The sequence below is a fragment of the Ursus maritimus genome, unplaced genomic scaffold (assembly GCF_017311325.1).
Source record: "Ursus maritimus isolate PB19 unplaced genomic scaffold, ASM1731132v1 scaffold_2, whole genome shotgun sequence".
Lineage (NCBI taxonomy): Eukaryota > Metazoa > Chordata > Mammalia > Carnivora > Ursidae > Ursus > Ursus maritimus.
In genome coordinates this window covers 92,804,202-92,817,961 of record NW_024424452.1, presented here as the reverse complement: position 1 = coordinate 92,817,961, position 13,760 = coordinate 92,804,202, and the positions used below count along the sequence as shown (strand labels likewise).

The window sequence follows — 13,760 nt, the reverse complement described above, 5'->3', positions numbered from 1 at the left end:
CTCCTTTGTAAAATGGTTTGATCATATCTATTTAAGAGTATTTTTCTGATGATGAAGAGAGCCTGGCTCCTACCTGGTGGTTAGCCAACCCACCCCCTTCCATTTGTGTCGTTTATATGTGATCCGGATGATTTGACACTTAATGTTTCTCATGCCTCTGAGAGTTAAGAACAAGGTTATACAAGTCCTGAGAGGTAAAAATTTATTGATTTATATATCAGCATGTTATGATATGGTCACACCTGCTCATACAGCTGACTTTTTCTTATGGCCAAAAGAGGATTTTTTTTTCTTTTAAAAATACATTTTTTTTCCAGCAGGAAGAAACATTTAAAAACAAACATTTTCATATTAAGTGGAAATTTAAAACAATGGCTTTTTTTCCCCCAACTCATGAAAAATAGGGCTGGTCAGCGAGAGATCTCGGAGAGCTTCAAATATGCCTTCAGTCTTCTGCTGATTTGTTCTTCGTCTTAGAAACAACTTAGAGTGGGGATAAAATTACCACCTCAACTCAAAACAGCAGGCTGAACCCAAATAGAAGAAGAGGTAGACTGAACTGTAATGTTTTAACTTATTTGGTAGATTGTATTAAAAATTTTTAATACATTTAAATTTTTTCAGTGGAATCAAACATATTCTACAAATAATGACCTAAACAATAAACGTTTTAAATGCTCAAAACGAAATCTCAGAGAGGCTCATATTACAGTCTACTTCGCTTTGAGACCCGAAAGCATAGAACCAGCTTAAGAAATAGGCAAGCTTCCCATGCACTTCAGGAAAGTGCTTTTGTCAAATTCTTCAAATCAAAAGCACGCTCTGTAGGACCAATGTTAATGCTTTCCCACCTTTGGAAGCCCCTGCAAGGGTCAGTGGTAGGAGTTTCCTGAGAGCAGTGAGTAGCTTAAGTGTGAGAAATTTATTCAGTACTAACAGTGAAACAAACAGAAAAGACAGGGCAGTGGTATGCTGGAGATCGCTCCAACTGGCTCCCGACCCTAGAGCCGATGGCTAAATTTTAGAATTTTGCCAGCAGTTGTTAAGCAGCTGTTACTAAAATTATATAAGCTATAATTAGTGCTGAAGCTCAAAGTGGTTCACTTTAATGAGTATAATTTGTACAAGGGTAAGAAATAGTTTAGCAGATCACATATCAGATTGAGTGACAATAAATTTGAGAAATAGGTGAATTAGGATGTTATTCCATTTTTCACATCATGGGTTGGCTACAAGAGTTCAGCAAAATCAATTAAAGCATCCTGGGAGAACAACTTGGCCATATGGAATTTACAATAAAGTATATTTAATTATTATCTACTAATTGTGTTCTGTATTCTTTTATCAGGAACATTTATAACAAACTTACGTACATTTGCACACGTTTTCTCCCCCAGGATAGTGGCCTGTTGAACATTTACCAGTATGCCACCAGTATACCAGTATCTCCACCATACCATGGGGGAGAGTGGGAAAGGAGCGGAGGGAAGAGTCTAAAACCCACGAAGGAAGTACAATGGTTTTCATTTGGTTTTTCAGTTTGCCCTCAGCAGCCACCTGCCGTGATGTGCTCTGAGTCCATGTCTGCAGATGTTCATGCCAAAATATCTCCAGAAACACACAAACGCCCCGTCCCCACCACTAAGAAGTAAAAGCACTTTACTTGAAAAAAATCTTTATTTTTTTCTAGGTTAAAAAAAAATAGAACCAGCTATTCATTTGTTGTTGTTGAGAAAATGCTTCTTTTGGTGTTCACATCTACATTTCTGAAAAGGCGATCTGGTTACTAAGATAATCCCGTACGCACTCAGGAACCAGAGCCACGTGTGACCAGCCCTTTACAAAAATTAATTACAGTTGCTGCAGCCTTTACATTCATTCTGAGCATACATTACAACATGCAGATAACAAAGAAAGAAAAACAGGTCAACAAAAGCTGAAGTAAACATATGGCATCGGGAAAACTAAAACCCATCTGTTTAAAATAAATACAACTTTGTAATAACTGTAGAGAAAATGAGAGCACTTAACGCAACAATGGCAGCTTGTGTGTAACTGTGTCATTACCCAGTCATGAGATAAGTGACTGTGAAATGCAGACCCCTCACATGTAAAGAGCTCGTGCATCAGTCCTGTGTTCAACAGTTCTACACGACAAAAATAAAGCCATTCAAAATATGTGTGCATACTTTGCAACTAGAATACACTTAAAAATTTTTTGCTCTTTCAACTGTTTTAAAAAATATTAAATGTAAAAATCCTCCAATGGAAATTTTGCAGAAAAAAACCCTATTTTATCTTCCATATGGCTCCCGTCCCCCTCCCCAGCGGTTCAGCACCCTCAGCTTATTCCCAGGGTCCAGTTCCTAATTGTTGAGGATCAATGCCAATGATTGCAATAAAGCACCAACCAGCAACTGCTCCAGAGAGCCCCCGGCCCCTCTGTGATCTAGAAATGTCCAGTGTAGGTGGTTTTGGTCCCAAACATATTGGTCTCCACCCCCTCCTACAATAAACCAGTATACCTGCGGCCCAGTGCTGCTTTGGACTTTGCCTTTCACGTGAACAGATGTAAGGTTCACAGCACTACATGGCAAAAAAATAAGACTAACCATTTTTATTCATCCTTGTGGACCAGAGCGGACTCGCTCGTGATGGTAACTCTGGAGTGAAATCCTGTGTGATGAAGAAAATAACTAACTCTTTGCTATTCGGCAGCACAAATAAAATTTCCTTAAATATCAAAAGAATCCAATAAGACCGTCCATGATTAAAGACTGCTATCTATGATTATAACCAGGTCCCGCTAGTTCAGAAGAGTCTTTAGGGAAGTGATTGTCAAAACGTCACTAAAGACAAAACCACAAGAAGTGAGCAACATGGACAAAGAATGAAGAGGCATTCTTCACATCAGTCCGCACGATATTAACACGAGAAGGATGTTCTGAGGTTCGTACTGGGTGATGTCACATCTTGTTTTCATTAAAGGCTTGAGTATCATCGTTGCAATACCGCCAACTCTTGATTATTCAGGGATTCCTTTTCTAGCCCATGGATTATTTAGGCTTTTGTGTTCCCTCTTTCTGAAGCTGTCTGTCTTCCCAAATCTTTTCACTACTCATTAACACAGTCATTAATACATACGCAAGAGAAACTAATAAACAATCGAAATCCTTGTTTTAAAATCAGCAAGCATCCCCAGAAGAACGAAAAAATCCTGATGAAAAAAAACCTCAAACTCGTCAATACACATTAGATGTTTGGCTAACTATGACTTATTACTGGATTAATTATCTGGTAATCCCTAGTTCCTTCACTGTGGGCAATTAATGGTTGATTGTAATATTAAAATCTACTTAAAATATGACAGATCTGAACTCAGAGCTATCTTTGTTTTAAAAAGCTATTTAGATTCTCAAGTAACTTCTTGGCCCACCCGAAATGTCCGTTTCCATCCTGTCATTTTTCTTTACCTTCCACTGGCGTATAGGTTTCTCCATCGTATCTGCATATTTCAACACCAACGACAGTTTCTCATGTGAAGAGTGAACTGCCGGTGTGGTCCCCTCTGTATGCACCGCACCTGCCCTCGGCTGATGGCCCAGCGGGGGCTCCATCACTGTGATGTGCTGAGATGAAGGTCCAGCAGGGTGTTCTCAACCCTCTTTGCTGTAGGAATCTAGGCAGGTCAGCTGAGACCAAGAAGTGCTGAGATTCTATAAGCTACTGGTGTAAAAGTGGCACAGTTTTATTTTTTCCTCCTTCACAAAATGTGTATTCCCTAAATCTCCTTTTATTTCACATTGCAAAGAAAGTACAAATTCGGAATTTTTATTCACTTCTGTACAGTGGCATATTGCTGCTTCCCTGATTTGCCATAGAACACGGATTCTCTCTCTACGTGTCCTGGTGCAAGTAGCCGAACTCCAGTTCCTGGTACGGAGAGCGCTGTCGACGCTCTCAAACAAACAGAAGAGAGAGAACACATTGATAAACAAGTGGGGAGGGATATGCAGATCAGTGACACATCTATTTACACTCACAGGTCTATTTTCAAAAAGGAACTCATGTATCTATTGGTACTTGTCACTCGAAAGACTGTCGAAATGACTCTGCACTTGAAGAAAACGTAAAGCGTCTTGCAGAATAGATAGTTGGTTTAATGTGTATTAACAGTGTCAAGTTCCTTTGGGGCACAGCCATGGCAGAAGTGGCCCTAAACTGCATTTATGTATGCATGTATCCATCTCTCTCTCTGTTTCCTCCTTGATAGAACTGGCCACTCCTACCTGTGGCTTGCTTTAGCAATGAGGAGAAGGCCTAGTTAGCTAGGACTGTGCAGGCCATACTGGACAGTGAGCAACTTATCCCCCAGGGGACTGACTAATCTCTCAAATGAACAATTTCAATTCAGCCTGTAATGCAGCAGTGTTTGCTGGACCTCAAACAGAAGCATCGTTAAGCTTCTGTCTGGCTTCCTACCAACATCCATGCCTCTTAAGATCGGTTTCACCTCCTCACTGTCACTGTAAAACACACAATACAATGCTTAGATTGCAAAAAAAAAAAAATTGCACCTTGTAACGACCCTACCAAAGCACACACATTAACACTGTCTTCTGTGTTTTACCAGTAGTAGCCTAATATGCAGCGAGGTATTTCATTAACACAGTATTCTCTTTCCTATATGCACAGAATGAGGCTGCTGTGGGCTTCTATTTGGTGTTGCTTTACCTTTCCCACATAACTGGGAGAAAATTCACATCTTTTCAGTTGTTGTTGGTTTGGTTTTTTGGTTTTGGTTTTGGTTTATTTAAAAATAGAAAACACGAGCCTTTATTTTTATTTTCTGGCCTACTTCTCGAAATTGCCATTGTAGGATTAGTGACAACAGGGAATCTACAACGCTCATATCACAGAAAACTGCCACTGACTTACTAGGATCTTCAGAGTCTTAACAATCCCAAACCAAACACCAACTCTGTTTCAACACTGGGAGTGCAGGTGAGGGGCAGAGGCAGTCCCAGAACTTTCTGAGAAGAGTCTGGTTCTACCGTGAGGTAAATCACATGAATGTAGCGGGGGAAAAAAAAAGTGTTCTCTAGAAATAGAAACTTGACTTTATCCTCTTTAAAAGCAATTGTAAGAGACTGGGGAGCCTTTGGTGTGGGTCTGTCTCCCAGTCACACCACACTGATGTGGGCAGCAACTCGAGGTGATGATAGAACATAGGTTTGGGGGTGTCATGTGAGAACTTATCACCATTTTAAGCCTACGTCTGGCTCTAGCTCTTAATTTTCTAATAAAACCCCTATTTCACCTCAAACTGATCATTTAAATGTTTTAATTTGTTCCAGCCACCCCCAAATACATTTGGTGCTAATAAGTCAACATGGGCGGAACAAAGCCTCTGAGCTGGGCAGAAGCCTCCCGTGGGCCTGGCGCTCTGTGCAGGGGGGCGCCCGGGTACACACGCAGAGACAGGACAGCCTCTCAAGAATCCCACTCACTGATCACGCTTACATTTGTTTTCAGGCTGTATTACTAACCCTCTGCTCTATATGCATCTGATAAAAGTGCATTTGGTAAAAGACAATTATCAATCTATGATATGCCTCTATACAAAAAGAGAAATCCAGTGACCCCCCTCATTTAAGGGAAAGCACTAGCACATGTAAACACGATGTCGGACTGAGCGAGCCTTTTTTAGGAACACATTCTAGTACCGGAACGTGTCCAGTGGACACTGCTTCTCCCCCACGGGCATGGCTGACACTGGAGTGTCCCCGCGAACCACAGGGGAGCAGGTCTTGAGGGTGCCGCCCAGCTCCCCTCAAGGCTCCTAGTGACCCAGCAAGAGCTGGTGGAAGTGAGGGCGCTCTACAGCTCTGCCCTAAGAGAGACTACTAGCTTAGAGGAGCGGATACGCTCTGAGCTTGACTAGATTACCAACTGTATCTGGTGGGAACAGAATTTCTCTCGGATAGTCTTCTAGGATGATTCTAGGATTTCTTCTTCTCCGAATGTGATGTCTGCTTAAATGTATGGTAGAGTGTATCTTTTTAAAACGTGAAAGGTCCTCAAAACATATTAGCAGGTCATTATATACTGATCCTCATTTTAGTAGAATTTTAAAATATCCCAAAGGGGGATAAATATTAATCCATCCACTGAATTTCCTTTGCTTTTTTTTTTTATATATTCCGATTTGCACATGTAAAATAATGCACACTTATGAAGGTCTGAACTCCTATGGTGACCTTGACAAGTCCCAGTCAATTCCTAAAACAGGCAATGGTAAAAATACTGGATGAGGCTATACCACATATAGCCTGACAAAAACGCAAAAGACTGTATGAGAAATATCCACATATTGCTGAGGGTCATCTCCCTGGAAACAGCTTCCTTATGGCCCTTGGGAGGTGGAAAAGCCCCTAAAAGACAAGACAGAAATATCGTTTTACTGGTGGTAAGGTCTCCTGGAACAAAAGCTGAATATTAGTTTACCTAGGACTTTTGTTGTTTGTTTTTTAAAGACTCTTCTGTGACTTTCCATTGTTCCTGGAGAGAGATCTCATTTGAAATACAATTTTCAAACTGCTGAGCCCTTTCCTGCCTCAGAACATTTGTGCTTATTCTTCCTGCCTGAGAGGCCTCTCCTCATCTCAGTGAATGGCGGGCTCAGCTGCCTTCTTCCAATATCAGAAAAAATACCATCCGCTCCCCGCTCCCCCCAAGTCAGTCACACTCATCGCCGCGTTTATTTCCCTCTTGGCACTTTCCTCGATCTGTAATGATCCAGATCTATCTTTTCTTTTTTCTAAAGACTTGTTTACTCTCTGTCTCCCTCTGGAATATAAACTGCATGAGAGCAGGCACTCTGGCTGCCTTGTTTCCACTGTAACCCTAGAGATTTCTACAGTGGCCAGGACACAGGATGTGTGAAATTGATGTGTGTGTGTGTGTGTGTGTATTTTTTTTTTTAAGATTTTTATTTATTTATTTGACAGAGAGCGGGAGAGAAAGAGAGAGAAAGCACAGCAGGGGGAGCAGCAGAGGGAGAGGGAGAAGCAGGCTCCCCATTGAACAGGGAGCCGGACGCAGGGCTCGATCCCAGGGTCCTGGGATCATGACCTGAGCAGAAGGCAGATGCTGAACCAACTGAGCCACCCAGGTGCCCCGAAATTGATATTAAATAATTTCTGAAATGATATAATTTACACTAATTCCTCCATTGACAAGTTAAATGTTTTTGCCACAAAAAAGGTGGTGGTAAATCACTGGTATTCTTTTCAGAAGGCAATATTATGTATGAAATATATCTTAGTAATTAAAAGGAGAAACACAAAGTAAACAGATGTCTTTAAATTCTTTTCTAGAAGGGAAAGCTAGACCACTTCAGAGCAATATTACATAAGGTCAGCTTGATAACACTTCAGCATTTCAAATAGTCTTTGTCCTTGCTGATAATCCCTTTGGGTAAGCTGATTCATGCGGGGATTTACGTCTCACAAGCAATTTACAGAGAACACCTTCAAGTTTCAAGGTTTATTATACAAACAGCTTTCTCAAAAAGAGACCTCCATTATTGCTGCTACAATTTAGGCTAAATACCATAAAGCAAGAGACGAAGACTGAAAGAGAGATCCTGTTGACTCTTAATTACCTCATGCCTTCTTACACATCTATCCTAGTTTATCTTTAAAGAAATTTGGGGGGCTCCTGGGTGGCTCAGTCAGTTAAGTGTGTGCCTTTGGCTCAGGTCATGATCCCGGGGTCCTGGGATCCAGACACATGGTGGGCTCCCTGCTCAGCGGGGAGTCTGCTTCTCCCTCTCCCTCTGCCTGCTGCTCCCTCTCCCCCTGCCTGCTGCTCCTTCTCCCCCTGCCTGCTGCTCCCGTTGCTTGTGCAAGAGCGCGCTCTCTCTGTTAAATAAATGAATAAAATCTTTAAAAAAAAAATAAAGAAATTTTGAGAATAAGACCAAGGAATGCACATGGCGGAGAGGGGCATCTTGTTCAATGAGTATTACTAAGAATTCTAGAGACATGCACAGGTCCAACCCCTATCATATGAGTATCTCCCCCCCCACCCCCCCCCACCCCCCCGGGTCCACAGCCCCAGGGTCAGAACGTTAGAATCAGGAAGGAATCCTGCTGTGTGTAATGTGAAACAATCCTAAACACAAAAACAAAAATATTAAAGGTAATTAACAGTATCAGCCTTTGCTCACTATTAGGCCTTTGACCGTCTGATTTAACATGAACGTTAATTCTGAACCAAAAAAATCTAAGTGGGAAGAAAACAGCACTTTGTGTTAACATCTCACAGCCATCATCAGGCCTAAACCAACTTTCTCTTCCCCTTTTTCTTTTCTTATTGTAGGATCCGGACAATAAGCCTACAACGGGCGGGCGTAGTTATTGTGAAAGCACTTTGGTAATGCCTGACATTCTACCAACACTCATTTCCTTCTTTCCTAACTTCCTTTCTTCCTCCCTCCCTCCTCCTCCCTTCCTATGTCCGTTTCACTGCATTGCAGTTTTCACAGAAGGTACAGAAAATTAACTATAGATAAGGGACCTTTGGGTAAATTGACTTTTTTCTCTCAAGGAGAAAAGTATAAGGTTGTATCTGTGAAAATTTAAAAAGTAAGCTTTATCCCTACATGTAAAGAAAAGAATAAGCATGTAAAAACACGGTTCAAAATGATCTCAAATGACTGCAAGATGATGGAATTATGTAAATAACCATGTACAATGCCAAACCACACATGTTATCTGCAACTTCACAGAGCAGCCCGTGTAACTGTACGCGTATGACTGTAGTCTTCCACACACCGCGCACTGACTTGAATTAGTTCCATTTGTGCAACATTTTACTCATCATGTGATCTTGCACACTGGCTGTTCAAGTAAGGGCCTGAATAAATTTAACATTAACACTGTCCTTATGAATATTCTAAGCTGGAATTTTTAAATATAGAAATACTTTGATTCCTTTCGGGCATCTGAAGAATGGAAAAACGGTTACCTCCCCTAACGTACATCTTTGGAACTATTGCCAACTTCAGAAACATAAGTAATAGGAAACTGTGTACCTGTTTCATAAAAATGCGATAGGAGTTCCTCTTTTTCAATAAAACGTTGATAGAGCCAATCAGAAAGGCCATCCGTCTCCAGGGGCACATCTTTGATCGGAAAGATCCTATGTGAGTTAGAAAAAAAGCAAAAACTACTTTAATTCAGAAATCAAAATCATTCAGAAGCACAATTTAGGGGCGCCTGGGTGGCGCAGTGGTTAAGGGTCTGCCTTCGGCTCAGGGCGTGATCCCGGCGTTATGGGATCGAGCCCCACATCAGGCTCCTCCGCTATGAGCCTGCTTCTTCCTCTCCCACTCCCCCTGCTTGTGTTCCCTCTCTTGCTGGCTGTCTCTCTGTCAAATAAATAAAATCTTAAAAAAAAAAAAAAAAGAAGCACAATTTAGCTTTGGTAACTGAAGAGCTGAAGACAAGTTATGGAATCACCTTTGGCTTTTGCAAGGATTCATTTCTGCAGCTTCTCAGGGCACCTTGGTTTTTAAAAAATTGTTGATTATACAACAGAGTTCATTTATTCATTCATTCAAACATTTACCAGCCTATTAAATATGTTAGGTCCAGTGCCAGATGATGAGAAAATATTAATAAGTTGTCTGGTAGCTATGAATAATTATTGAGCAATAACTGTCTTCCCATGCTAGCGGGTTTAAGAAGAAACAGTGTTCCGAAGAGATGAAATTTTATTTTATTTTATTTTTATTTATTTATTTATTTTTAAAGATTTTATTTATTTATTTGACAGAGATAGAGACAGCCAGTGAGAGAGGGAACACGAGCAGGGGGAGTGGGAGAGGAAGAAGCAGGCTCATAGCAGAGGAGCCTGATGTGGGGCTCGATCCCGGAACTCCAGGATCACGCCCTGAGCCGAAGGCAGACGCTTTAACCGCTGTGCCACCCAGGCGCCCGAAGAGATGAAATTTTAAAACGCAGCTACTGGGACGCCTGAGCGGCTCAGTGCATTGAGCGTTGGACTCTTGGTTTCAGCTCAGGTCAGGATCTCCCAGTGGGGAGATGGAGCCCCGGGGTGGGCTCCCCGTTCAGCAGGGAGTCTGCTTCCCCGCTTGTGTGCATGCGCCCACACACTCTCTGTCTCTCTTTCAATTAAATAAATAAATCTTTTAAAAATAAAATAAAATAAATGCAGCTACTTTAGGACACATTTAGAGTAGTCAGATGCTAGGCCAAATAATGCATTTTAGCAATGTTCTTTTGGAGGAAATGTCTGTGAACAGACAGAATCTGCCTAAATTGGTGCCTACATTGTATCAGAGATAGAGGTTTCCTGAGCGGGGCCACCTCTTAGAGGAGCGCGATGTGCCGATCCTGTGAACGTGTCGGCTCAGCAGGAAACGACCCGGATGATGAGTGATAACGATACATGTCCGCTGGACCGGAGGGCAGAAAGGGGCACCTCGAGTACATACTATGTATTTGCTGACGTTGAAAAGAGTTTCTTTTTTGTTTTCCAGTTTTGTGGGGAGTTTTCTTAATTTTATTTTAATCGAAGGTATAAAGGTACACAGTTTTAAAAGCCTGCAAAAGGTTCGTATGAAAAGTAGCAGTCCCTGTCCCACTGCCGGTTGTTCCTCCCTCCCCAGAGGAATCGATTTTTACCTCTTTTAAACAAGCATCCTGATATTTATTGCCATGTTTCCCCTTCAGTTTTAGGGCCATTCTACTGACTTCCCACTATGGAAGAGGAGGAGTGAGCGCCTTCTTCCTTTTCCCATCACGCATTCATAACCTTCCCATCTTCCCAATGCAGCTGTATGGTCATTTTAATTAGCGGAGTACTAGACATTTACATTATTATAATCACGTACATATATTCAAAGCTAAGCCATGTAGTAAAGCAAGGCTACTCTTCCCTTCCTGCCCAATTTTTGTTCTCCCTGCACTGAGCGGTTTCATCATTTTCTCTGTATACATAACTAATTCAACCATAAACTCTTGTCCATCTAGAGACAATTCTCTAGAGCGCGTCTGCAGACTTTTTCTTAAAGGGCCAGACAGAAAGTATTTGGACTTGGCAGGCTTCACGGTACCTGTCGCAACTATTCAACTCTGCTTTGTAGTGTTAAGGCGGCCTTAGACCATGTATAAATATGTGGCTATAGTTATGTTACTTGAACATATACACTATAAAAAACAGGCAGTGAGCCAGATGGACCTCTCAAGGTGCTTGTGTGCATCAGACATTCTTTTAATTTTATCTTCCTGAATAAATTTCACCCACACTACGGATTTGTTGCCTGTAGTTTTCATCCTGCAAAGGCCCCTTACTTTGTCCTGGTGATGCTTCTAAAATGCATTTAATGTTTCCTACATCTCATGTCTTCCTTTTTCTGTATTTACTCTACATTCTGATGGAGCATATCCTCCAGTGGTTTCTGGAGAAAGGGTACTTGAAATCTTGCATTTCTGCCAATGTCTCTTTTCCTGTCCTCACACTTGGTTGATAATTTGACTAGACAGAGGATTCAGGGTTGCAATTCAAATTCTTCCATCTCTGTCTTTGTGTCCTCCTTTCTAGGAGATTTCTTATATAATTTCTAAACTTTTTTTTTTTTACTGAGTTTTTATGTCTTTTCTCGTATTTTTAATTTCTAAGAGCTCTTTGAATGTTCCTTTTTTATAGTACACTGTCGTTTTTACTGTTATAATAACTTACCTTTATGAAAATTAGAATGGAAATTTTAAAACATTCATGAAAGTACAGAAGAGGGTTAATGAACTATTAGGATTTTTGGCAGCTGTGCTCTCCCTGCACCATCCCTCCAAGTCACTTTTTTCTGTTTGTTTTAAGTCTCCGTCTTTCACAGCAGAGGCCGATCAGATGACGAAGTTATCCGGAGAGTCTTCGTTTGTTGACTCACATTTATGGATAAGGGGATTAAACAGCTGATTGAAGGCTCTCAGCCTGTGAGTGCACGTTGTGGACTGGGAGCTTCGCTAAGGATGATCTGGTTGGGCCATTTAAGTTGGTCTTTCCTCCTGAACTTGCCATTGCTGCAGACAAAGATCCTCCAGTACCCTGCCCAGAGAGTGAAGGCCTCGTTGTTGGCTTTCTGATGGCAAAGTGAAACAGCAGGGCTGGGGGTCTCAGCACTCGGCGCCCTGACATCACTTAACCGTACTGTTTTCATTATGGGACCTCTGCCTCAACTGTGCCGGGAGCCCCTGAGTCTAGACAGCCTGTGGTTCCCTCTCCAGAGTAAGCCTCCAGTCCCTGCCACGGCAGGGAACGAAGAATCTCCCAGCTGTGGAACGGAGGGTAGGTGTTCTGGGGATCTGAGTTCATCAACAGATTTCAACCAGACCCCCCCAAGTGTAGCAAGTCTTTCAACCTCATTTCCACGGGCACTGATCCTGCCAGTTTTTCAGTTCTGTGGTGTTAAGTCAGGCTGGCTCCCGGCTACCTGCTGGCTTAGGGTTCTGTTAGGTTATTGGCTGCTCGATCTGTTTTCCAATTTCCCGACTTTTGTTACTATTGCCTTTCCTATTGTATTACTCATCCTTGTGGGTTTACACTTTAAAGAAACTCTTCAGTGTCATTCTACGGGAGTTTTGGAAGGGCATGAAAGTTGACGTGAGTCCGAGCCACCATGTTCTTTAGGAAGCTGTCCTGTTATTTCTGAAAAGTCCAAGATGATTTTCTATCTTTGGCCAGTGTCTACTACTTGCCATTCTACAACGGGGCCTATATTACTATTTCAAGTTTAGGCAAAATGTGTGTCAGTCACTTCGTAAGGATTTGAAAATTATAATGACGCATACCCATCACAAAAACATTGAACAGCTTCTACAGTTTATCAGTAGAACACAATGTCCAGACTAGCCAAGTAGTACAAAGGATTCCAAATGACCAGACTGCCCATGCTCAGACTCCTTCAAAGGCTTCTTAAAAATTACTCATGTAGCATGGTCATTTGCATACAAAACAATCAGAAGGAACATTATTTATGAATCGCATTATAATCAGATCCCTTTCTCTTGTTATTTAAACACCGAAATACCAGATTTGGGGTACTTCAACACCCCAATGTAAGTATCTGTGGGCAGGAAAAAGAAGAGAGGAAACGAAGGAAGAGTACGGTATGGAAAAAATCTATTAAAAATCAATTTCAGGAAATTACAGTTTTGATTAAAAAATTTTGCTTTCAAGAATTTGAAAAGGATGAAAGGTAACCAAAACATAGTTTTATTTACACAGAAAATACGTTTCCCAATCTTAGTCACCTTTCTATCCCCCTTAGTACTAAATACCTCTACAGCTGTAATACGGAGGTGTTCTGGTTTATTAAATATTTTAATGGGATAGGAGAGCCTAAGGTCCAGAAACTTCAAGTTTCAGCTTGCTACTGTAAAATCCCCTACCAGAATTAGATTTTCTTTTGCTTTGAAAGAGCTAACCACAAAAAGAGGAATTAAAGAACATCACGACTTTTAAAGAGAAAAAATACTCGAAATGCTTACAGTACATAAAATCATCCCGTAGGCCCGTATTTCTTAGCCCCTTTCATGCCTACACTCCTAGGTAATTGGAAGATTTCTTTCAAACAAAAAATGTCTGCCTCTTCAGTCTCTCATGTTCTCCTATGCCTCACTACAGTGAGAGTAGGACTTCATGGCTGAGATTCCCTTCCACAAACAGTAGGG

The 13,760-nt window shown here is 41.4% G+C and overlaps 1 protein-coding gene across 1 annotated transcript in view; it reads right to left on the bottom strand.

Moving 5' to 3' along the window:
• Positions 1-1,662: 1,662 nt before the first annotated feature.
• The window catches only part of LPGAT1 (lysophosphatidylglycerol acyltransferase 1), an 81,485-nt gene continuing 69,387 nt past the window's right edge, over positions 1,663-13,760 (bottom strand). The window contains exons 7-8 of the mRNA XM_040636366.1: positions 9,101-9,207; positions 1,663-6,434 (exon numbers count right to left, since the gene is read on the bottom strand). Of these exons, the coding sequence (XP_040492300.1) occupies positions 6,283-6,434; positions 9,101-9,207 (259 nt within the window). The 3' untranslated portion in view covers positions 1,663-6,282. The remainder of the gene's footprint in view (positions 6,435-9,100; positions 9,208-13,760) is intronic.